Genomic DNA, 20,986 nt, shown 5'->3' with positions numbered 1-20,986 from the left:
CGCAATGCCCCCAGCCCTCGCACGGCGGGCGCCCGGCAGCTCCTCCTCCAAATCCCAGCGACGGGGAATCCTCTTCCATGCTCCAGCAATGGGATGGAGAGACAAGATCGGCCCAGCCCCAGTACCGGCAACTGGAGCAACTGGTTTAACTGGGTCGGAGTGGAGCATGGGGAGTCGCAGTGGCTGAAACCTGTTCCAAGCTGCATGTAAACCTCCTGGCATGTCCCTCACTGCTCCCAGTTTGGTAAGAGCTTGTCCTGGGGATCTGCCAGCGTGGACACGCCAGGCGTGCTCTCCCCACGGCCGGCACCGCAGCGGCAGCGAGCGGGGCCGTGGCACCCAGGGCCGAGCCCTCCGGCACCCAGGGTTCACCCCTGGGCAGCTGACTCCGGCCAGTTCCATCTCTCGGGAATGCCTGGCCAAATCCTGATCTCCGGGGAGGTTTGGGCTTTAACAGGAGCAGGGCACAGCCCCTCGGAGCCCTTGGGGAGCTCGGCACAGCCGGGCTGTTGGACACGTCGGCTGTGCCGGTGCCCGGGGCACGGCAGCGCCAGCTCCGTGCCCACTGCAGGGACCGGGGTCGGGTTATTTTTAAGCCCAGGACTGGGTGGCGATGCCTGTTCCCGTCACGGGCAGCTGCTGCCCAGCTGGGCAGGCGACACGGCCCCGGGGCCAGGCTTTCCCGGAAGGGGCGGCCGATCCTGCCCGCTGCTGAGCCGCACCGGGGACGGGGGCACAGGGGCTGCGCCGCCGCCAGCCCCCGCGCAGACGCCGCCGAGTGAGTGCCACCGGGGTCCCTTCCCGTGTCCCCCTGTCCCCTGGCTTTGGATGCTTACCAGCCCCAGGCCCCCCCTCCCCAAAAACGGGAGCTGTGTCCCACTGGGAAGCAGCTCCTGAGCCTCCATCGGGGACCCCCACTTCCATTTGGGACCCCCACCTCCAGCCAGAGCCCCCCTCCGCAGCCACCTCCGCGGCCCCAGGCGCAGGACAGGGGCTGGGCCCCCAAGACGCTGCACCGCACCCCACGGGGTCGGGGGACCGGGTGGCAGGGGGGTTTTGGGGTCCCCAGGCAGGGGGGTGCTGCGCAGTCGCGACGATTCCCAACCGCGGGGACAGGAAGTGCGGGAGATGGAAGCGGAGGGAGCAGGATATAATTAGCCCCAAATTAGGACTGGAATCCGGGATAAAGAGCCCGGCACCACCCGGCTCTTGCGAAAAGCCACCACGCCGGCAGCTCCCGGCAGCCCCCCTGCACCCTTGGCGGGGGGATCCCAAAAAGGAGGGGACGACGGTGCCCGCCTGAGTCGGGGGGCTCAGCACCGGGGATGGCGAAGCCGCGGCGGGCTCGGCCCCACGCTGCTCCGGCTGCGGGGCCGTAACGAGAGCCGCAGCGGGGCCGGGATTATCAGCATCGGCGATGCCAGCTCGGGAATCCGGTTTCTTGGCCGAGGCGTTGCTGGAGCAACCTCCGGCCTGGGATTGTGGGGCTTTTTTTTTAATTTGACAAGAGGCCTTTCTGTGCGCGGGGAGCAGGCGGCCCCGGGGGGCTGGAGCGGAGTCACCCGATAGGCCCCCCCGGACCCCCCCGGCCCCGGCTGGCTCCCGTTGCGAGGCCGAGGACACCGGATACCCGCGCCTTATCAGCCCAGGGGAGGAGGGCTGGGGATGGATCCGGCACGGCCCCGCGGTGCTGACAGATGGGGGATGCCGGCGGGCGCCGAGCCGGTGACGCCGCAGGGTCAGACCCTGGGCGCCGCGGTGCCGCGGGGGCCACGGTTGCGAGCAGAGCAGGGGCCCGGCACAGGATCCGACCCAGGGCCCACCCCACACATCCCCGTGCCCCATGGGGGCAGCTCCAGCCACGGCGGTGGCAAGGGACCCCCGAGCTTTAGCCCGGGGAAGGCCACAGAGCCCCCCAGAGCGACTCTGACCATCGCTGCCCACCCCTCCCCAGCCCACCGCCACGCCGTGAGCACCAGTGGGGCTGGGAAGGCTCCTCCACGGCATCCCCGAGCCGGAGCGGGGCAGCGTGGCTGTGCCAGATCGGGCTCCCCGCACCCCGGCCCCTGTGACGGTGGCACGGGGTGGCCCGGCGGTGCCAGCCGGGCTGTCCAGCCCCGGTATCGGATCCTCCCGGAGGGAGGGGGCTTGGAGCTTATTTAACATCCCCGGGCGGCCCAGCGCGGCACACCGGAGCGGCGGGCGGGCAGCACGGCGGGGAGCTCAGGTGAGCGCACGGCCCGGCCGGGATGCGGGTGCCCTGCGAGGGGGCAGGGGGCCGGGACCCCCTCCCGCAGCAGCACCCCATCCAGTGCCGGGGTGCCCCAAAGCCCCCCGCAGCCCCGCTGCCGGCTCTCTGCCAAGCGTTTGGACCAGAGGCCCACGGCACGCAACGCTCCCCAGAGAGCAATGGCGCAGGGGGTGGCTGCGATTTGGGGGCTGCCCCTCATGGGGGGGGGGGGGGGGGGCTGGAGGCTTCCCCCCCACCCTGTAACGCAGCGGGTGCCTCCCCGCAGCCGGAGCCATGGCGTCGCAGCTGGAAGGGGCGATGGAGACGCTCATCAACGTCTTCCACCACTACTCGGGCAAAGAGGGGGACAAGTACAAGCTGAGCAAGAAGGAGCTGAAGGAGCTGCTGCAGAGCGAGCTGGGCTGCTTCCTGGAGGTAGGGACCAGCCGTGCTGGGGTGCGGGGGCTGGGGGGTCCCCCCTTTCCTCCACGCCCGGGGGCAGCAGCGTCCCAGCTCGCTGCCGAGCCCCGGGGCTCACCCTGTCACACCCCCCCCACACACACAGACCCAGAAGGACGCGGGTGCCGTGGAGAAGATCATGCAGGACCTGGATGAGAACGGCGACGGGGAGGTGGACTTCCAGGAGTACGTGGTCCTGGTGGCCGCCCTCACCGTGGCCTGCAACACCTTCTTCTGGGAGAACGCCTGACCCAGGCCGGTCCCCACCCCGCAGCACCCAAGACGCAGAGCCCCTCACCATCTCCCCAGCTCACCCTCCGCTCCCCAGCACGCCCGGGGGATCCCACCGGGATCCAGCTCCACAATAAAGGCACGGACCCAGCCGGAGGCGTGTTGGCAGCTCCTTCATTTCCAGGGCTGGGGTTTCTGCCCCGTCCCCCTCCTTCTGCCCCCGGGGACATCAGGGAGCCTTCCCTCTCCCGAGCCATGGGGTCACGGGGAAGAGCCACCCCGGGTCACCCCAAGCGCCTGGAGACATCCCCGTCCCCACCCGGCTCCTGCTCCTCCATCGCACCCTGCGCCCCGCCCTGCCCCGGAGCCTGGCATCACCCCGGGGCACGGCACAGCTGGGGGGTGACCCCGGCCTGCGCCGGGGTGCCGGGCACGGGGGTGTGACCGTGGCGGGATGAGGGTCCGGGGAGGGGGGCGGCCGCCGGCCGGGACTCGCCGCCCCTCCTGCCCGAGGCGCGGGCACCGAGCCCCGCGGGGCTGGAGGAACCGGTTCTTATCTGCTGGCCCAGCGGGCCTCCAGCCAGCAGCCGCCATGCTGCGGCCCGGCCCGGCGCGCAGCCGCCAGCGCCATCGTCTGCCGGGGCTGGGGCCGGCCCCGGTGCTCCCTGCGCACCGCTCCGGGCCCTCAGCCCGCCCCACACCGGCGGCTGCCCCGGCAGAAAGCGGGGACACATCGGACACGGCCCGGCCCGGCCGCGGGGGGACCGGAGGCCCCTTGAGGCCTTCCTCAGGCCTTCGAGGCCTCCACCCCGGCCCAGGCCAGGCCCCACCGGGCGGCCCCGGCGGGATCGGCCTCCGCCGCGGGGCTCACGCCGATCGCGGGGGCGACCGGGGCCCGGGGCCCGGCGCCGCTGGAGCGCGGCCAGCCCGCGCCGGGCCCTCATCCGCCCCCCTCCCGCCCACAGCCCGGCCCCGCCCACCCCGCCTCGGCGCGCCAATGGCCGAAGGAGCGACGGCTGCGTCAGGGCTGCCCCGCCCAATAGGGGGAGCGTGGTGACGTCTGAGCTCTGCGCCTGCGCCCTGCTCGCCGCCGCCATTTTGGCTGGCTCGGCGCGGTCGGTGGGAGGAGGAAGGGTGTCTGCGGGTGCTGCCGCCATTTTGTCGCGGGTGTTTGAGTGCAGCGGGAGCGGGCGGAGGGCGCTGGAGCCGGTCCCACACCCCGCGCCATCCGCCAGCCATCCCCACCGGAGACCTGGCGACCGTCTGCTTCGGTGAGAGCGGTGGGCCCTGGCCGCAGGGCTGCGAGGGGGGCGCGGAGGGAGGCCGGGGGGTCCCCTCAGGAGGCCGGGGGGAGCTGATCGTTGCCCTTTGAGGGGGGGGAGTGCGGTGTTTGCCCCTGCCCGGGCTTTGCGCGCATAGGGCCGGGCTTTCCCCCCCCCGGTCTCGTAGGGCGGCTGTCGGACGGGGCTGGATCGGCGGCCCGAGCCTGGCCTGGCCTGGCCTTCCTCCCCGTCCGGCTTTCTGGGAGCGGGGCTTCCTCTGCGAGCTGCGCTGCGGTTGGTGTTGAGGAGAAACGCTTTTTAAGAACACTTTTAATTTAAAAAAATGGAGTGCGGCTGCCTGTTAGCTCGATTTCTAGCTGATGGACTGTAAAACCTTGTAAAGGAAGCGTTTTAGTCAGGGTATTTTGAGGGTGAGTACTTTCCAGCAGTCATTTAAGCGTTTAATTTAATACTGATTATCAAAAAAAAAAGAGAAATCGATCTGCATAGTTAGTGGGTTTGAGCTTCGCATGTTTTAGTAGTATTCATCACCGCCAAAGCACTCGGGCTTGAGCTGTGCTCCAAAGATCAGTAACAGCTGGGTTTAAATCCCTGTGCCGCTTTCGAGGGGCGTGTGGCAGGCTCTCATGTTGGAGAACCGCGTTAGGACTGCGGGTGAGCTGCCTGCCAGGGTATTGGATATTAAAAAGCCGAAGTGGCTGCTCCCTTACAGTTCATCTCCGTCCAAGTGGTAGCAGCCGCAATGGGGGGATGGAACCTAAATATTTTTGAAGTATATGGGACTTCTGTGGAGTGACGTTGGAATTTTATTGCCAAGTATATGGTATGTGCCTGTTTAAAACAACTGGGGGTTTCCATGTTGCTGATATTAAAAGCTTAGGAAGTGTGGCAGCATCACTAGGTGCTGTATTAAGGAAGATATTTGGGTTCCATCTTGACTGCTGACGGGCTGTGCGTTTATAGCATTACTCCTGGCAATGGTAAAATTTTCACTTTCGGAAAAGGCAGCTTCTTGGTAAGGATGAGTTAGCATAACGTGCTGATTTAGTAATCCTGCTGTATCATGGCAGTGGCAATACGTGAGTAGAATAGCCGTTACCTGCCCCGTTCTTGATTCTCTCCGCCAAAGGAGTGCAGGTTTTTTAATGTTTAGTCAAGTAAGCACAAGATCTCCAGGCTGTTTGTTCAATCTGGTTCTCGTGTTTTGCAGATTCTCTTGATCTGAAGATGGCTGCACAGTCAGCACCGAAGGTTGTGCTAAAGAGCACCACCAAGATGTCTCTGAACGAGCGGTGAGGAAGCCAACAGCAGCTTCAGCTCATAAGAAATTTTTTTACTTAATTATCACTGTCCGGTGTCCAAAAACCAACCTGGTTTCTGCCCTCTTTTAACCTCACTAAAACAAGCAGATGGCTATGCACCTCTGTCTTAAGCTGCAACAAATGTGGTACGCAAGGTTAAAAGGGCAAATGTTTTGGAGAAATTTATCCATAGCAGTTAATATTAAACTGTTCAACACATAAATATGGTGGGATGTGTTATAACAAAAGAGAGAAACCTCGCACCCTCCCTTTTTCTTCCACATGTTTTTACATTTATATAGTTAACGCTGCAGCATGGTAGCATGTTACCTAAGCTGCAGCAGGCTTGCTGCTTTGTCCGAGGCAGACACACGTGCATGTGGTCCAGCCTGTAAGAGGCATGCAGCAGGCCACTGGACAAGCCCGAAGGCCCCTTAACAATGTTTTGGGCCTTGTAAGAGGCAAATGCTTTGCTTCATCTCCATCTCTCTCTTTTTCTTGATTTCTTTCTTTCTTCTGTTGAGTATTCTTCTGTTTTCCCATGCCATTGAGCTTTTGTGGTTCTGCAGTTACGTTTCACTTCCTTACTAATCGCTCCTGGATTAACTGCGTTAGTATCGTTGAGCCAGGGATAACCGGAGCCCTTTGCACGCAGTTCCTGCCCTAGCAAGTGCTGCAGCAGCAGCGTCGCCCGAGCCGGTGCTCGGAGCTTACCCAGCGCAGACGAGTGGTGAGGTGCTCTGCAGGGACGGCTTGCTGGCCTCTTTCATTTCGGTCAGTCCACATTGCTCATCTGTAAATGTTTGCTTTTGCAGTCTTGTGTAGCTCCCAGGACACAGTAGAAAGCTGATGGCTTGCCGCTAAGGAGGCTTACCGCTCTGCTGTATGGTCTGCTCCTACCCAGCTCTTAAGGACAGAAGATTGTGCACCGAAGAAATTGCCAAGTGAACTTTTTATAAGTGAGCGCGCTTGGGTGGTGGCATTTCTTACGGCACCAGTTCCCTGGTGCGCCAGAGGCACACCGGTCTGTTCTCAGGGCAGTGCCTTTTGTAAAGCTGCCTTCTGGCATCGAGTTTTTCAACAGTTTTCTCAGATCTTTGAGGGTGAACTTGGCTTTTGCAGTCAGATTTCAGTTTGCTTTTCTGTTTCTGTGGTGTCTTCTCCCATCTGTCATGATCATCTCTGCTTATTGCTTGTTTTCATTCCTTCTGCCATTTCTAAAATCAGTAACCTAAAGCTTTATCACTTCTGAATTAATATACAGCATCATTTCTGAGTTTCCAGTTCTTGCACGCTTGTGGAAAACAAGGAACACGTAATCACATATGACGTGACCTAAGTACCACTCTTTGCATAAGGTTCATGGGATCTGGAGATCCAGTCTTGAGAACCATGAAATGCCAATAAATGTATGTAATAAAGCTTTATTTAAACACCCGTTTTATTCGACCTTGAAGCTTTACTAACATGCTGAAGAACAAACAGCCGATGCCAGTGAATATTCGGGCTACCATGCAGCAGCAGCAGCAGCTAGCCAGTGCCAGAAACAGAAGACTGGCCCAGCAGATGGAGAATAGACCTTCTGTCCAGGCTGCTTTGAAGCTCAAACAGGTGAGAGAAAGGGGCGTATTCTGGGGCGGCCCGTTGCTGCCTGTCAGCAGCAGATGGCTTTTCAGGACACGGTGGAATTTGAAAAATGCTCCTTAAAGTTTGAAGTGGGAGCCCTGGAAGGGACTTGCAGAAAATCCCCCTTTTTGCTTCAAATAAGTAATGCTTTGTAACTTCCTGGTTAATACGATTGAGTTGGATTTTTTTTTTTTTTTGTATTGGCTGTTCATATCTCCTCTCTGTTTTTTCAGAGAAATGCTCCCATTCTGGCTTTCTGGATCTGCCGAGTGCTTCATCTCGCAATCTAGTTGCAGTTACTATTGCTGCAGATTGTTTCCAGTCCTTGCTACCCAGTTGAGACTGGTTGCTCCCATCCCCACCTCCGCCCTCTGTGCGCTCCCTTGATAGGAACTGGCTGTGAGGAACAGATGAACAAGCTGATTTTTTGGGTTGCTTGCGAATGCTAGAATGCGGGCCTGGGTTTGAGGCATAGTGTTGCATGCTCCTTATGTAAAGACTCACTATCGTTCACATTTCCGTGCTGAGTTGTTCCTCAAATTGCCTTCTCTCGGTAGAGCAGAAGACTTGAGCAAATGTGCTAGATTTTTGTTTCTCTCCTGCCGTCAGTGTGCTTCTCCATAACTCTGGACTTGCAGAAACGGCAGGGGATGAAGTCTCGCTACGACAGAAACCTCAATAGCATACGGAGAAGAGCTATTTGTCTAGGGTCTGCTCATTGTCAGACTCTAGGGGGTTTTGCAAGTTTTCAAACTTATGTTTTAATGGGAAGGCTGGTAAGATCAGCTTAAAATGTACGTGTAGGGCACAAATTGAAGTGCCTGAGGGGTAGCACCTCACTGCTGTGCAGTGAGTTCAAATAGCGGCACTGCATGACTTAGTGTACAGAATTACATTTGACTAATTCTGTAGTCATCTTGCACACAAGGAGAAAGCCCTGGAAATTTCTTAGCTGAAGCTGCTGCACCAAATAGCTGGAATGCTTAAACCTGCCACACATGCTCGTATTCAGGGCTCACTCTCTGATAAACAGGAACGCAGCTGCTTTTTAAGATCTCTTGAGACTTCTGTTGTGAACACAGACTGGTGCCAGTTAGCCGTACAGAGCTTGTAAACAGAAGCTCTGGAAATGGCAGCCTGGATTACTTTCTGCTTGGGGAAAAAAAAAAAAGTTTGAAAAGCTATGAATTTCACAAGTGGTAAGTGAAACTGAGTTGAAAGCATGAAGTTTCTGCTTGCTGAGTTAAGGTGCAGCAGAGGAGCAGGGAAGAGCTAATCTTGGGGCTTAGCTCTTAAACCTGTTTGATTTTTGTGTTTGGCATAGGGGTACTTTCACAGTCTTCTGGAATTAAAGGCTCCAAGGGAGGGCCACAGAAGGGAACTTGGGTTATGTTGGGTTGCTCTTTGGAGATTGCAGGTTGCTCTGGAAGTTGATGTGGTGATTGGATTTTCACAAGCGCTGTGCTTGGTCTTACCAGGAGCTTTTCCGATCCTTCTGGACGTGCTCTGTCCAGACGTGCTGGGGAGCATTGATCCCAGTGATGGGTCACCCGTGCTTCAGAGGGGACTTCCCTGAACTCCTGCGGAGCGCTGCTTGTGCTAGATTGATGGGTTTGTGTTTTGCATCCTCTGTATCTGAGTGCGCAGAGATTACGTAAACCTGTGGTTGTTTTAATGTAAAAACATTTGTACTGACTCTGGTTCTAGACGTGCGTTTACTCAGTAGCTGGAGCAGACCAAGGTGCTGCCGCTCTGAGGTTGAGCAGAAGGGCGAGCACCCTTGGGCTGTTTCAGTGCAAAGTCCAGCAGCTTATCTTAAACTCTGGTGGTAAGTGACATAAACGAGTAGTTGGATGTGGAGTATACACGTGCTTTCTCATTCTTTTCTGCCAGGGAGGCTGGGCAGAAGGGAGAGGCTGACATTTTAGACTGCTACAGCTGTTGGAAAAGTTCATGACTGTCTAAACTCTGGGGCAGCAAAACTTTAAATGTTACTGCAGCTACAGAAGAGACTGATCTTAGAGGAACGAATTCAGCTGGCCACAGGTTTAGGTCGGGTAGACCTGTGAAGCTGACAAGCAATAAATTTAAGCAACTGTTGGAACCTGTAATAAAGTACAGCGTTTAGGCCTGCTTCCAGCACCTTACTTCAGGGCTGAGAGCTCTTGCTCTTAAGACAAGAGTGAAGGTTCCTGCTGTTGCTTCTTAGCTCCTTGTAGGGTTCGGCAGTGCCTGCAGAAGCTGTAGCCTGCTCTGTGGAGACCAAGTTGGTACCAGTGTGTGTTAACAATACTGGAATGTAAACTGGCAGTTCAGCTGCTGCTCCGTGAGCGGTTGAGCCATCGCTGCAGCACTTCTGGTGTTGGCATTTGAGGGCAGGAGACGCTGCAGCTGTCCCCAGGGAAGCCAGCTCTGTCTGCGAAGTGGAGTCTGGTGGCTGAGCGTGCATGACATGAGGTGGGGGGGGGGAAGCACAACCAAAAAACCCACTTCTAAAGCCAGATACACAAAGATGACTGTTCTGTTGCTGCCTGGTGGTTTAAGTGTCTGGTTTGGACAGAGCAGCGCTGCTAAAAATGGGAGAAAAATATTTCTTTTCAAACCTGCAAGCTTTCTTCTCTGTACAAACACTTGCTTCCCATAAAGGTCTCTGTTCTCTGTTTAACCTGCACAAATTACCCCTCCCAGAGCAGAATGGATTGTCGTCTTTTGAAGCTTGATTATATATTGAAGAGAGCTGGTGACCCTCTGTTTATTTTTTTAAAAAAAACCAGCACACCACTTTCCTTGGTGGGCAACTGCTGTGCTGTTTGTGTTGCACGTCTGAGATTGCTACATGAATTTCTTGTTTCTTAAAAAATCTTTTATTCCAGAAGAGCTTAAAGCAACGCCTCGGTAAAAGTAACATTCAGGCACGATTAGGCCGGCCGGTGGGAGCCCTTGCTCGCGGAGCCATGGGAGGAAGAGGACTGTCCATGGGGCAGAGAGGCTTGCCCCGAGGAGCCATGCGTGGTGGCCGGGGAGCGAGAGCTCTGCTGAGAGGAGGAATCCCACTCAGAGGTCAGCACCGGGGCTGCTCACACGTCGGCAGCGCGGTCTGTTTGACGGCGTGACTCTGGTTGTGTTGCTCGGTCTGAACATTTCTTTCTGGTTTGAATTCCCTTTCTCTGTTGAAGGTCAGAGCCTGCTTCGTGGAGGACGAGGGATGTCCCCCAGGATGGGCCTGAGAAGAGGTGGCATTCGAGGTCGCGGCGGCCCTGGACGGGGTGGTCTGGGCAGAGGCGCCATGGGCCGCGGAGGGCTTGGTGGCAGAGGTGAGTGCACACAGACTTCGGGAGCGACACATCGCTGCTGGATAATTCTTTAATTCTTTTTTGTGTTTAAAGCTAGCATGTGGAAGTACATGCAGCCACAAACCCTCTCTAGTCTCGAACTTGTGCACAGCGTAGTGCTAAATGAAGGCTTCCTTCCATGAAACGCTGTGCCAGGCCTTACGCCTCGCCAAGGGCCTCGGCTGTGTCAGTGTCGCTAGAAGGGTTCTGGGGGCTGTCAGCGAAGTTGTCCGGGCTGTTGAGGAAGACTGCGCTGTCTCCTCGCACTTGAGAAGGAAGTGATGCAGAGCCTCTGTAAACCGAGAGACTCTTAGAATAATTAGTGAAGGGAAAACTTGAACGGAAGAGAGCCTGAGCCCCTGCCACAAGTCTGAAGCTGAATCGAGTCTTGGGTAAATGAACTCTGGTGTTTCCAACAACAAATCAGAGCGGGAGTGCAAGAGGAAATACAGGAGACAGCTGTTGATGGTAGGGTTGTTAATGGTGCAGACAGATGTTTGGTTGGAACGCCAGCCAGACGCGCTCTCATGTTACTTTGGGATGGGCCCAGGGTTTGTAGGAGTCGGAGCAGACAGTTATCGGGAAGCTGCCCGTCTCCTGACAGCTTTGGCTTGTAGCTTTAGCCTGACAAACACACACTGATCGATGCGGGCTCTTGCGTATCCTACTTGTGAAGTAGTCTGAAAACCTCTCCGTTTGAAGCACTTCCCCGTAGGAAAAATTCGCTTGTAAGTGATGATGGCGCTGCCCAAAGCTTCAGCCCGTCCCAGGATCTCGGGGGAGGCTCCACGGGAGAGGCGCGTGCGGCGCGTCGGTGGGACTGGAGCACGGCAGGGAGACGGGAGCGAAGGGCGTAGCGCTGCGGCGCGGATCGGATGGCTGCCTGGGCTTCTGCACCGAGACGGAAGCGGCGCGGGGAGCTGACGCAGCGCGGCAGAACCCGACGTTGTGCGGGGGCTGGAGGCAGGCTGAGGGGTGGCTGCGGCGGTGACGCTGCGGGACTTGGTGGTGGAGAGGCAGTGGCTCTGCCAGACCCCCAGGCTGGCTCTGGTGGGGTGCGTAACCGTCATCTTGTCTCACTGCAAGGTCGTGGCATGGCGGGCCGGGGCCGAGGGGGCTTCGGAGGTCGCGGCAGAGGACGGGGACGAGGAAGAGGATCGGCGCGGCCTGCGTTGACCAAGGAGCAGCTGGACAACCAGTTGGACGCCTACATGTCTAAAACGAAAGGACACCTCGACGCCGAGCTGGATGCTTACATGGCTCAGACAGACCCGGAGACAAACGACTGAAGCTGGTTCCGAGAGACTGGGGCTGAGGTTGCCGTGTTGTGTCGATGCCCGTAAGCCGAAAACGGAAACCCTGATGGATGCCGGAAGGACCCGCGGGAATAGGGAGCGGCCCCGCTCTGCCCAGAGCTCAGACTGTAGTGTGTTCCTTTAACGTTTTGATACTATCTGTCCTATGAAACCTTTTCTGTTTTTTGGATTGTTTGTTTGTATCTCTTCTTTTCTTCCTTTCCCCGGGTACTCCCAACGTGAATGTGTCGGGTTCAATCCGCTGGCAGCTCGCCGTGCGGCGCAGCGTGGCGTCCGCGCTGCCCACCCTGCGTCGGCCGGAGGGCTCGGCGCTGCTGACGTCGCGTCTTTGGGTGCCTCTTGAGCTCCGTGGCTGCGATTTGGGATCCACCCGTGTCCCCAAGCGTGACCGGAGGGCCGACTTCCGCCCGCGGTGCCGTTTAACCCATCCGAAGCAAAAAAACAACCCCCTCCCAGCAGGGCGGACAGGCCGGGTTTCGTTGTCGCTCTCCTTGTAGACGCGCCGATCTCCTCGTTTCGCACCCAAAATTCCTCTGTTCGTGCCCGGCGCAGAGCACTTCCCAGGCTGAAAACTTCCTCGCCTTGTATTTTTTTTGTTGGTGTCGTTAGATAAAAGTTTGAATTTCTTTTGCCTTGTGTTTGAACCGCTGGCGCCCGTGGCTTCTGTATCTGCAAGAAAAGCGCTGTTGGTTTGGAGGAATTGGAGCGGGGACATAAAGTGACGGCTGTGACGGCAGAGCGGGGGTGCCACTGTCTCTTTTAAAACACGGGGTCCCCAAAACCGTGCCCTCGGGTCAGCCCCCCTGCCCACGCAGACCCCGAGGGGCCTGGGGAGGGGTCTGCTCCTCCCCACACCCCGAGTTCTGGGTTCAGCTGTTCCGTGCCTGTTGGGGGGCCCCCGGCCCCTCGTATTGCGGGTGGGGGTGATGGGAGGGACCCTCAGAAAAGCGCTTCCTCCTTGTTTCCTGGAAATCAGCGTTTTCCGTTCCCGTTCTGCCGGGCTCGGGGGTCGATTTCCTTCGCGTGGGGGCAGAAGGAAGCCGGGGGGGGAGGTGGGGAGGGGGTGTCCTGCCCCTCCAGAGGAGTCCGGCCGGGCCCGGGGGATGCTCCCCCGTGGGAGCGGTTGCGGGGGGGGGGTCGCAGCTTCTCTGTGCGGTACAGCGGCCTGGGGCTGGGGGGGGGGGGGTTGCTGCGGCTGCTCCCGCCTGCGTGCCCGTCCCCGCCTCTGTGCCCGGCCCCCCTGGGCTCTGCCCCTCCCCGGGGGCTGCCCCGGTCGCGGGTGGCCGTGGGGACCCCGGCAGCGGGGCGGGAGCCGGCGCCGGGCGGGCTGCGGAGGGGGGGGGGGGCGGGAGCCGGCTGGGCGCAGGCAGCCGCCCCGCCCGCCGTGAAAGCGCGGCCGCTATTGGTCGGCGGAGCGACAGCCGCTTGTCACGGCGCCTGCTATTGGCTGCGGCGCGGCTGCCCCTGACGCGCGGCCGGCTTCTCCTTTTGTTATTGTGGCGGAGAAGTTGGGAAGCGGCGGCGGGAGCGGGGCCCCGGGGGGAGCCGGGCCCCGGGGAGCAGAGCCCGGCGGTGGAGGTGAGTAGCCAGCCCGGCCCCGCGGCCCCACCTCGAAACCCTGCCCGTGTCCCCCTCCCCGGGGGGCTCGGGGACCCCCACCCGCTCCGGCAGCACCCTCTGAGCTGGGGGGGGTGGGCCGCTGCCCCACGAAGCCCCGGGAGCTGGGACTTTGGGGGGGGGTTGGCACCCGCTTTTCCAGGGGGTCCCTCCCGCTGCCCCCCCCCCCCGCCCTGAGCCAAGGCTTCCAGCGCGGGGAGCAGCCCCCTCCCCAGCCCGGGGGGCCAGAGCCCGGCTGGCAACCGGGAGTGAAGCCCCCCAGCCCGGCACCCCTCGATCCCTGCGGCCCCCCCCCGCCCGCCCTGGGGATTATCAGGGAGCAGAGGCAGCGGACGGGGAGGTGAGGCCGGGGCCGGGGTCCGTGCAGGGCTGGCATCCCCCGCCCCGCACCGCTCGTCCCCCTCCTGAGCCGGGGGACCAGGCCGGCTCGGCTCTGGGGCTGGGGCCGGAGCGCTGCGGGGTGGGCAGGGGGCAGAGCTCGACCCCCCCGACCTGACGCGGGAGAAGCCCCGGCGGGTTTGTGACAACCCCCAGCCGCGTCCCCTCGGCCGGGACGAGAGGCTGGCGCGGGATGGAGCGGGGCGAGGAGCCACCTCGTCACCCCCGGCTTCGCTCAGACATCGGGGCAGGGGGCTTTCGGGGCGCGCTCTGCCCGCCGTGCCGACGGGGACAGCCGTCCTCTCCCGGAGCCGGCCAGCGCGCCCGGCCGCCGCGTCGTGGGGGGAGCTGGAGCCAGGGAGAAGCCGTCTCTGGCCCCCGCTCACCCCCCGTTTCCCCCAGACCAGACTGGGCTGAGCTGCGGACGGGGCTGGAGACCACCCTGGCCCCGCGGGTCTCACCCGGAGCAGCCGGCGTTGGCCTTGGGGTCCGGCCACCGGAGCTGGGGGGAACCGGGACCAACGCTCAGGCTTCAGGGCGATCCTGGACGGCCCCTGCTCACAGGGAGTCCCCGCCACCCGCTTTCACCGCTTTTGGCCTCAAAATTGAGCCTTGAGGCAGCACGTGCCAGGCCGGCGGGGTCCCTGGGAACGGGCGGGCTGGCAGAGAGCAGGCGGGAGCGCGGCATCGGGGCAGCTCCGGGCACCCCGGGACGCGCGTTAGCACCCATGGGGTGACCCCCACGTTGCGAGGGGCTCGGCGGGACCCCTCCGGCGTCCCCGCGGCCGACAGCACCCAGCTCGTCTCAAGCTGGAGGAGCCCGGCCAGCGGCATCGCTGCGGCGAAGAGGGGGGCCGCGGCCGCGCGCCCGCGCCGGGGTGGGCGAGCGGGCAGGGCGCTGGCGGGACACCCTGGCTCCCGCCCCGCGGAGCAGCGGCCGACGGTTTGTTGTGTCTGCCGCCGGCCCAAGGCTCTTTTCCCAGGCCCCGGAGCGTCACGCCGAGCCGGGACCCCGCTGCGGCGGCACCACGGCGGGCGCAGAGCCCCGGCACGGTGCCGGCTGGCGAGGGGGGGATGCTCGGGGGGCCCCTGGCGCGTGTGTGCGTGCGGCTCCTGGCATCTGCGCGGTCTGGCAGGAAGGGGAGAAGCTCGGCAGCAAGCGAGGGGTTAAGGAGCGGCGCCGAGCCCGGCTCTGTTTAGTCTGGGCGATGGGACCAGGCAGCGCCGAGCGTGGGTCCGTCACCCCGGCTGGCACGGCCGCGCGCTCCCTGCGGTGACACGGACGGGGTCCCCGTACCCGTGCGCGCTGCCGAGCGTGACGCCGCGGCCCAGCTCCGGCTCTGCTGCCGTCGGAGCCGGGGACGGCGGGGGGCTGGGGGCACCCCGAGCGTCGCGGCGTCGCGCTAACCCCCTGTGCCTCTTCGCAGCGTGGAACCCAGGCGGCCGGGCTGTCCCCCGCGCTTGGAGGTGACGGACGGCTCTGTCCCACGTCCCCTTCGCCTCCCACGTGCCGCTTCGGGGGGGGCTGCTGCGTCCCCGGTGCCACGCTGGGGCCGCGTCCCCCTCTTGCTGGCACCCCGCACGGTGCTCGGCTCCCGGCTCGGTGGCCGCGGCTGCCGCGAGGGCAGGGGGACAGCGGGTCCCCTGCGGCGGGGTGACAGGCAGGGCCGTGCCGTGCCGTGCCTTGCAGGGGAGCAGCGCCATGTCCCTCGGCGCGCCCAGCAGCAGCGACGCGTGCCTGAGCATCGTGCACAGCCTGATGTGCCACCGGCAGGGCGGGGAGAACGAGACCTTCGCCAAGCGGGCCATCGAGAGCCTCGTCAGGAAGCTCAAGGAGAAGAAGGACGAGCTCGACTCGCTCATCGCCGCCGTCACCACCAACGGCGCCCACCCCAGCAAGTGTGTCACCATCCAGCGCACCTTGGACGGGCGGCTCCAGGTAATCCCCCCCCCCCCCCCCGCCACGTCTCCGGGGGCCTCAGCAGCCCCCCGCCAGCCTGGCAGCCCCCCCGTGCACCCCACGACCCTCCCCAAGCTGGGGGGACCTGCGTGTTGGGGTGCCCCGGGACCCCATAACCCTCCCGGAGCTGGGGGGGACCCAGCTGCTCCATGACACCCCATGCAAGCCCTCCCCAAGCTTGGGGAATGGGGGTGTTGGGATGTCCCGAGACCCCCCTGGCACTCCCCAAGCTGGGGGACCCAAACATCCCAGTGCTCCAAGACCCCCGCAGCACTCCCCAAGGGGACCCAAGCATCCTGGTGCCCAGAGACCCCCCCAGCCCTCCCCAGGGGGACCCGAGCATCCTGGTGCCCAGAGACCCCCCCAGCCCTCCCCAAGGGGACCCAAGCATCCTGGTGCCCAGAGACCCCCCCAGCCCTCCCCAGGGGGACCCGAGCATCCTGGTGCCCAGAGACCCCCCCAGCCCTCCCCAAGGGGACCCAGGCGTCCTGCTGCCCTGAGACCCCCCCCAAGCCCTCCCCAAGGGGTCCCAGGTGTCCTGCTATGCCGAGACCCCCCGCCAACCCCCCCCCGACCCGGGGGGACCTGCGCATCCTGGTACCCTGAGACCCCCCCAGCCCTCCCCGAGCTGGAGGGACCCAGGCATCCGGGCAGCAAGGGGCCCGGTGGAGGAGACCCCCCCCCCCAGGGAGGGGCACGCAGGGGGACCCCCACCGCGTCGAGCCTGCGGCTCTGGGCTGGGAGCCACGCTGACTTCAGCGTCTGGGCTTGCGCCCACCCACCCGCAGCCGCGACTGCCCCAGAGATGGGGGGACGGGGACAGGGTGGGGGTGTCCCCACCCCCAGTCCGGACAGGGGCAGCCGTAGGCAGCGTAGCCCCCTGCCCGCATTCCGCCCCCACCCCCCCCCAGCGCTGGCATCCCCCGGCGTCTCGGCCCCCCTTTCCAGCATGAGTCAGTGTCTGGCAGGCTGTGAGCCCGGGGGGGGGGCAGCGGGGGGGGTTGTTATGTCTGGAGCCGGGGAGGCGCAGGGGGAGCCCCCCTCCCGTAGGAGGGGGGGTCCCGGCCTGGCGCCAGCCCCCGCCCGGGGGGGGGGGATGCTGGGGGGGGTCCAGCATCCTGGCTTGGATGCAGTCAGCCATGGGGGGGGGGGGGGACACACACCCCATCCCTGCCCCCCCCCCTCCATGAGGTGTGTCCCCCCCCGTGTGTCCCCCCCCAGGTGGCCGGCAGGAAGGGGTTCCCCCACGTCATCTACGCCCGGCTCTGGCGCTGGCCCGACCTGCACAAAAACGAGCTGAAACCCGTCAAATTCTGCCAATTCGCCTTCGACCTCAAGTGCGACAGCGTCTGTGTCAACCCCTACCACTACGAGCGCGTGGTGGCCCCCGCCATCGGTGAGCCGGGACCCCCGGGACGGGGGGGGGGCACCCCGCTTCTGCCCCCGCCACCCAGCAAACCCCACCCCCCCACCCCGCTCCCCACCCGTCTCTCCCCGACAGGTCTGAGCATCCAGAGCCCAGGTGAGACCCCGGCACGGGGCCGGCGGGGAGCCCCCCCGGAGCCAGCACCCCCCCCCCGCAGCGGGTCCCCGTGCCCCCCATGGTCTCCGGTGTGTGTCCCCCCGCCTTCCCCAGTGCCCCCCACGCGCCTGGTGAAGGAGGAGTTTGTCCATGCCTGTGTGCAGATGGAGGTGCCGCCCGGCCGGGAGCAGGGGGTCAAGCGGGCGTCGCGGCTGCCCCCCCCCGAACCCCACCACCAGCCGCTGCCCCCCCTGCGGCTCCCCGAGTCCCCCCGCGTCCCCGGGAGCCTCTACCCCACGCTGCCCATGTCACCCCCAGGTGAGACCCCCACTCACCCCCCCCACCCACCCCCGGGGAAGGGTTTGGGTGATGCTGAGCCCCCCCCCACCCCATCTCGTCTGTCTGTGTCCCCCCCCGCAGTGGCCCCCGGAGGGTCCCTGCTCTCGCTGCCCCACGGCGAGGGGCTGCTGCGGATCGCCTGCCCCACGTCCCCCCCGGCCGCCCCGGCGCAGCCCCCCCCGCACAACGGCTGCCCCAAGCCGCCCTACCACAGTGAGTACCGGGGACTCCCCCTGTCCCCCCCAGCTCGGCCGGGGTCCCATCCATGCGGGGACACCCCCCCCCCCGGCCACCCTCTCTCTTGCCCCAGGTTCGCCAGCGAGCTGGACCAGCACGGCCATCTACGCCCCGAGTCTGGGGGGGCCGCAGCCCACCCCTCCGCCGCAGCCCGGCAGCCGCAGCCACCCGCAGCCCCCGCTCCACCACCCCAACCACTACTGTAAGTTTGGGGGGGCTTGGGGGGGGGCTCATCAGCAAGGTCCCGGTCCCTTCGCAGCGTGACCCCATCTCTGTCTCCTCCCCAGGGCCCCCACACCATAGCTCCGGGCCGTACCAGCAACCGGTGTCCACCCACCCCGGTAAGTGCCCCCCACCCTAATTAGCACCCTCGCTAAGCCATGGGTGTCCTGATCCCCCCGTGTCCCTATGTCCCCCCCCCTGCCCAGGGCCGGAGTTTTGGTGCTCCATCGCCTACTTCGAGATGGACGTGCAGGTGGGGGAGATCTTCAAGGTGCCGTCCAGCTGCCCCGTGGTCGTCGTGGACGGTTACGTGGACCCCTCGGGGGGGGACCGCTTCTGCCTGGGGCAGCTCTCCAACGTGCACCGCACCGACGCCAGCGAGCGGGCCCGGTGGGGCGGGGGGCGAGGGGGGGATGGGGTTGGGGGGGGAGTAGCTGGGGGTAGAGGTGTCAGTGGGGGATGAAGGAATGGATGGGGTAAATGGGGGGGCATGGGGGGTGAGGCAGTGGGCAGAAGGGGGGGATAGGGGGGCAGGGGTGATATATGGGGCAGAACAGGGATATAGGGGGGCAAATGGGGCATGTACGGGGCAGAATGGGGACATGGGGGGCAAATGGGGGATGTACAGGGCAGAATGGGGATATAGGGGGGAAAATGGGGGATGTATGGGGCAGAATGGGGACATGGGGGGCAGATGGGGGATGTACAGGGCAGGATGGGGATATAGGGGGGCAAATGGGGGATTGTACGGGGCAGAATGGGGCTATGGGGGGTAAATGGGAGATGTACGGGGCAGAATAGAGAAATAGGGGTGTAAGTGGGAGATATATGGGACAGAATGGGGATATAGGGGGCAAATGGGGGATGTATGGGGCAGAATAGGGACATGGGGGGGCAAATGGAGGATGTACAGGGCAGGATGGGGATATAGGAGGGCAAATGGGGGTTGCACGGGGCAGAACAGGGATGTAGAGGGGCAAATGGGGGCTATATGGGACAGAATGGGGATATGAGGGGGCAAATGGGGGGTAAATGGGGCAGTGGGGAATATGGGGGGGCAAATGGGGGATAAACAGGACAGAACGGGGATATGGGGGGCAAACGGGGGATGTATGGAGCAGAATGGGAATATTGGAGGGAAAATGGGGGATATGTGGGGTGGAAAGGGGGGTGTAGGACCCAGCTGGGGGGTGATGTGGCAGACTGGGGACGTAGGGACAGAAATGGGCAATGCACAGGACAGAGGGGATATGGGGGGCAAATGAGGGATGTGTGGGGCAGGTGGGGGGGGATTCGGGGGGCTTTTGGGGCAGGCGGGGCTGCTCGGGGGGGAACCGGTGCTGAGGGTCTCTGCGGGACAGGCTGCACATCGGGAAGGGGGTGCAGCTGGAGTGCCGGGGCGAGGGCGACGTGTGGATGCGGTGCCTGAGCGACCACGCCGTCTTCGTGCAGAGCTACTACCTGGACCGGGAGGCCGGGAGAGCCCCCGGCGACGCCGTCCACAAGATCTACCCCGGCGCCTACATCAAGGTGGGGGTCCCCGAGGGGACGGGGGATCCCGCATCCCCGGGAGGGAGGGGTGCCATGGGTGGAGGGACCGCCGTGCCCGTGTTGCAAGGGGTCAGGGGGAAAGGGTCCCCAATTCTGAGGGGCAATAGAGGGGTCCCAGGGATGGAGGGACCCCCGTGCCCAAGTTAAAGCGGGTGCTGGGGACAGGGTGACCCAATCTGGGGGGGAATACAGGGACCCCAGGGATGGAGGGACCCCCGTGCCCACGTTAAAGGGGGTCCTGGGCAATGGGTCACCCATGCTAGGGGGCAATGGAGGGACCTCAGGGTTGGAGGGAGCTGTATGTCCACGTTAAAGGGGGTCCTGGGTAAGGGGTCACCCGGGCTGGGGGGAATAGAGGAGCCAGAGGTGGAGGGACCCCCGTGCCCACATTAAAGGGAGTCCCTGGGCAATGGGTCACCCATGCTAGGGGGCAATGGGGGGACCTCAGGGATGGAGGGAGCCCCACATTCATGTTCAAAGGGGTCCTGGGCAAAGGGTCCTCAATGCTGGGGAGCAATGGAGGGACCTCAGAGTTGGAGGAAGCCCCACATCCACGTTAAAGGGGGTCCTGGGCAAGGGGTCACCCATGCTGCGGGGGAATGGAGGGACCAGGGATGGAGGGAGCCCTGTGCCCGTGCTGAGGGGGGTCCCCAGGACATCCACCACCCCCCGATGCCACCCGGCTGAGGGGTCCCTCTGCCTTGCCCCCAGGTATTTGACCTGCGCCAGTGCCACCGCCAGATGCAGCAGCAAGCGGCCACGGCCCAGGCTGCGGCCGCCGCTCAGGCAGCCGCCGTGGCCGGCAACATCCCGGGTCCCGGCTCGGTGGGAGGCATCGCGCCCGCCATGGGTGAGTGAGCCCCCGGGGCTGCGACCAGGGGGACACACGGGACCCCCCTGGCCATGGGGATCCCCCCACCCACGGCCATCCCATCCGGTGCAGGGCTGTCGGCGGCGGCGGGGATCGGCGTGGACGACCTGCGGCGGTTGTGTATCCTGCGGCTGAGCTTCGTCAAGGGCTGGGGGCCCGACTACCCCCGGCAGAGCATCAAGCACACGCCGTGCTGGATCGAGGTGCACCTCCACCGCGCCCTGCAGCTGCTGGACGAGGTCCTGCACGCCATGCCCGCCGCCGAGCCGGGCCCCCTGCGCTAACCCCCGCCTAATTTAATTATTTTTTTTGTAAGAAAAAGCCAAAAAAAAAAAAGGCAAAAAGTACCAAAAACGCGTGGCAGAGGGGGCTGGATTTAACCGTTATTTAATGAACGGGGGGGGGGGGTGGTTGCCTGGCTCTGTCTGCGCCTTCCGCGGGTGCTCGGTGCTGCGGAGGGCCGGGGCCGCGCCTCCAGCTGCGCACCCAGCTGCGCCCACCGCTGGGGTCA

The 20,986-nt window shown here is 63.3% G+C and overlaps 3 protein-coding genes across 7 annotated transcripts; all 3 read left to right on the top strand.

Moving 5' to 3' along the window:
• Window positions 1–615: 615 nt before the first annotated feature.
• Window positions 616–3,076, top strand: S100A1 (S100 calcium binding protein A1). Of its 2 annotated transcripts, none has more exons than XM_075445062.1 (3): window positions 616–778; window positions 2,517–2,665; window positions 2,796–3,076. In XM_075445062.1, exons 2-3 carry the CDS (start codon window positions 2,525–2,527, stop codon window positions 2,937–2,939), a joined length of 285 nt encoding a protein of 94 aa, XP_075301177.1. In that variant the 5' UTR covers window positions 616–778; window positions 2,517–2,524; the 3' UTR covers window positions 2,940–3,076. The 2 variants fall into 2 exon arrangements, with proteins under 2 accessions (XP_075301177.1, XP_075301178.1); XM_075445063.1 differs by lacking the exon at window positions 616–778 and adding an exon at window positions 1,992–2,227.
• Window positions 3,077–4,012: 936 nt separating this feature from the next.
• Window positions 4,013–12,404, top strand: CHTOP (chromatin target of PRMT1). Of its 3 annotated transcripts, none has more exons than XM_075445060.1 (6): window positions 4,013–4,191; window positions 5,414–5,495; window positions 6,962–7,115; window positions 10,007–10,190; window positions 10,307–10,444; window positions 11,549–12,404. In XM_075445060.1, exons 2-6 carry the CDS (start codon window positions 5,431–5,433, stop codon window positions 11,749–11,751), a joined length of 744 nt encoding a protein of 247 aa, XP_075301175.1. In that variant the 5' UTR covers window positions 4,013–4,191; window positions 5,414–5,430; the 3' UTR covers window positions 11,752–12,404. The 3 variants fall into 3 exon arrangements, with proteins under 3 accessions (XP_075301175.1, XP_075301174.1, XP_075301176.1); XM_075445059.1 differs by having other exon boundaries at window positions 10,004–10,190; XM_075445061.1 differs by lacking the exon at window positions 4,013–4,191 and having other exon boundaries at window positions 5,413–5,495; window positions 6,320–7,115; window positions 10,004–10,190.
• Window positions 12,405–15,460: 3,056 nt separating this feature from the next.
• On the top strand, window positions 15,461–20,762 carry LOC142364915 (mothers against decapentaplegic homolog 4-like). 2 transcript variants are annotated; one of them, XM_075445156.1, is made up of 11 exons: window positions 15,461–15,712; window positions 16,955–17,129; window positions 17,235–17,255; window positions 17,370–17,573; window positions 17,676–17,807; window positions 17,905–18,033; window positions 18,119–18,172; window positions 18,260–18,443; window positions 19,415–19,583; window positions 20,316–20,454; window positions 20,548–20,762. In XM_075445156.1, exons 1-11 carry the CDS (start codon window positions 15,476–15,478, stop codon window positions 20,757–20,759), a joined length of 1,656 nt encoding a protein of 551 aa, XP_075301271.1. In that variant the 5' UTR covers window positions 15,461–15,475; the 3' UTR covers window positions 20,760–20,762. The 2 variants fall into 2 exon arrangements, with proteins under 2 accessions (XP_075301271.1, XP_075301270.1); XM_075445155.1 differs by lacking the exons at window positions 17,235–17,255; window positions 17,370–17,573 and having other exon boundaries at window positions 15,476–15,712.
• Window positions 20,763–20,986: the final 224 nt, after the last annotated feature.

This window comes from Opisthocomus hoazin, chromosome 30 (genome assembly GCF_030867145.1).
Source record: "Opisthocomus hoazin isolate bOpiHoa1 chromosome 30, bOpiHoa1.hap1, whole genome shotgun sequence".
Taxonomy (NCBI): domain Eukaryota; kingdom Metazoa; phylum Chordata; class Aves; order Opisthocomiformes; family Opisthocomidae; genus Opisthocomus; species Opisthocomus hoazin.
This window is presented reverse-complemented; position numbering and strand designations above follow the sequence as displayed.

What these genes read in the sequence shown, in the direction of transcription:
- S100A1 (XM_075445062.1), top strand. Translation starts at nt 2,525, where the DNA reads ATGGCGTCGCAGCTGGAAGGGGCGATGGAGACGCTCATCAACGTCTTC. An exon ending in AGCTGGGCTGCTTCCTGGAG is followed by an intron (nt 2,666 to 2,795) that starts GTAGGGACCAGC and finishes CCACACACACAG; the next exon opens with ACCCAGAAGGACGCGGGTGC.
- CHTOP (XM_075445059.1), top strand. Translation starts at nt 5,431, where the DNA reads ATGGCTGCACAGTCAGCACCGAAGGTTGTGCTAAAGAGCACCACCAAG. An exon ending in AAGATGTCTCTGAACGAGCG is followed by an intron (nt 5,496 to 6,961) that starts GTGAGGAAGCCA and finishes TCGACCTTGAAG; the next exon opens with CTTTACTAACATGCTGAAGA. An exon ending in CGGAGGGCTTGGTGGCAGAG is followed by an intron (nt 10,445 to 11,548) that starts GTGAGTGCACAC and finishes TCTCACTGCAAG; the next exon opens with GTCGTGGCATGGCGGGCCGG.
- LOC142364915 (XM_075445156.1), top strand. Translation starts at nt 15,476, where the DNA reads ATGTCCCTCGGCGCGCCCAGCAGCAGCGACGCGTGCCTGAGCATCGTG. An exon ending in TCTGAGCATCCAGAGCCCAG is followed by an intron (nt 17,256 to 17,369) that starts GTGAGACCCCGG and finishes CGCCTTCCCCAG; the next exon opens with TGCCCCCCACGCGCCTGGTG. An exon ending in GACGCCAGCGAGCGGGCCCG is followed by an intron (nt 18,444 to 19,414) that starts GTGGGGCGGGGG and finishes TCTGCGGGACAG; the next exon opens with GCTGCACATCGGGAAGGGGG.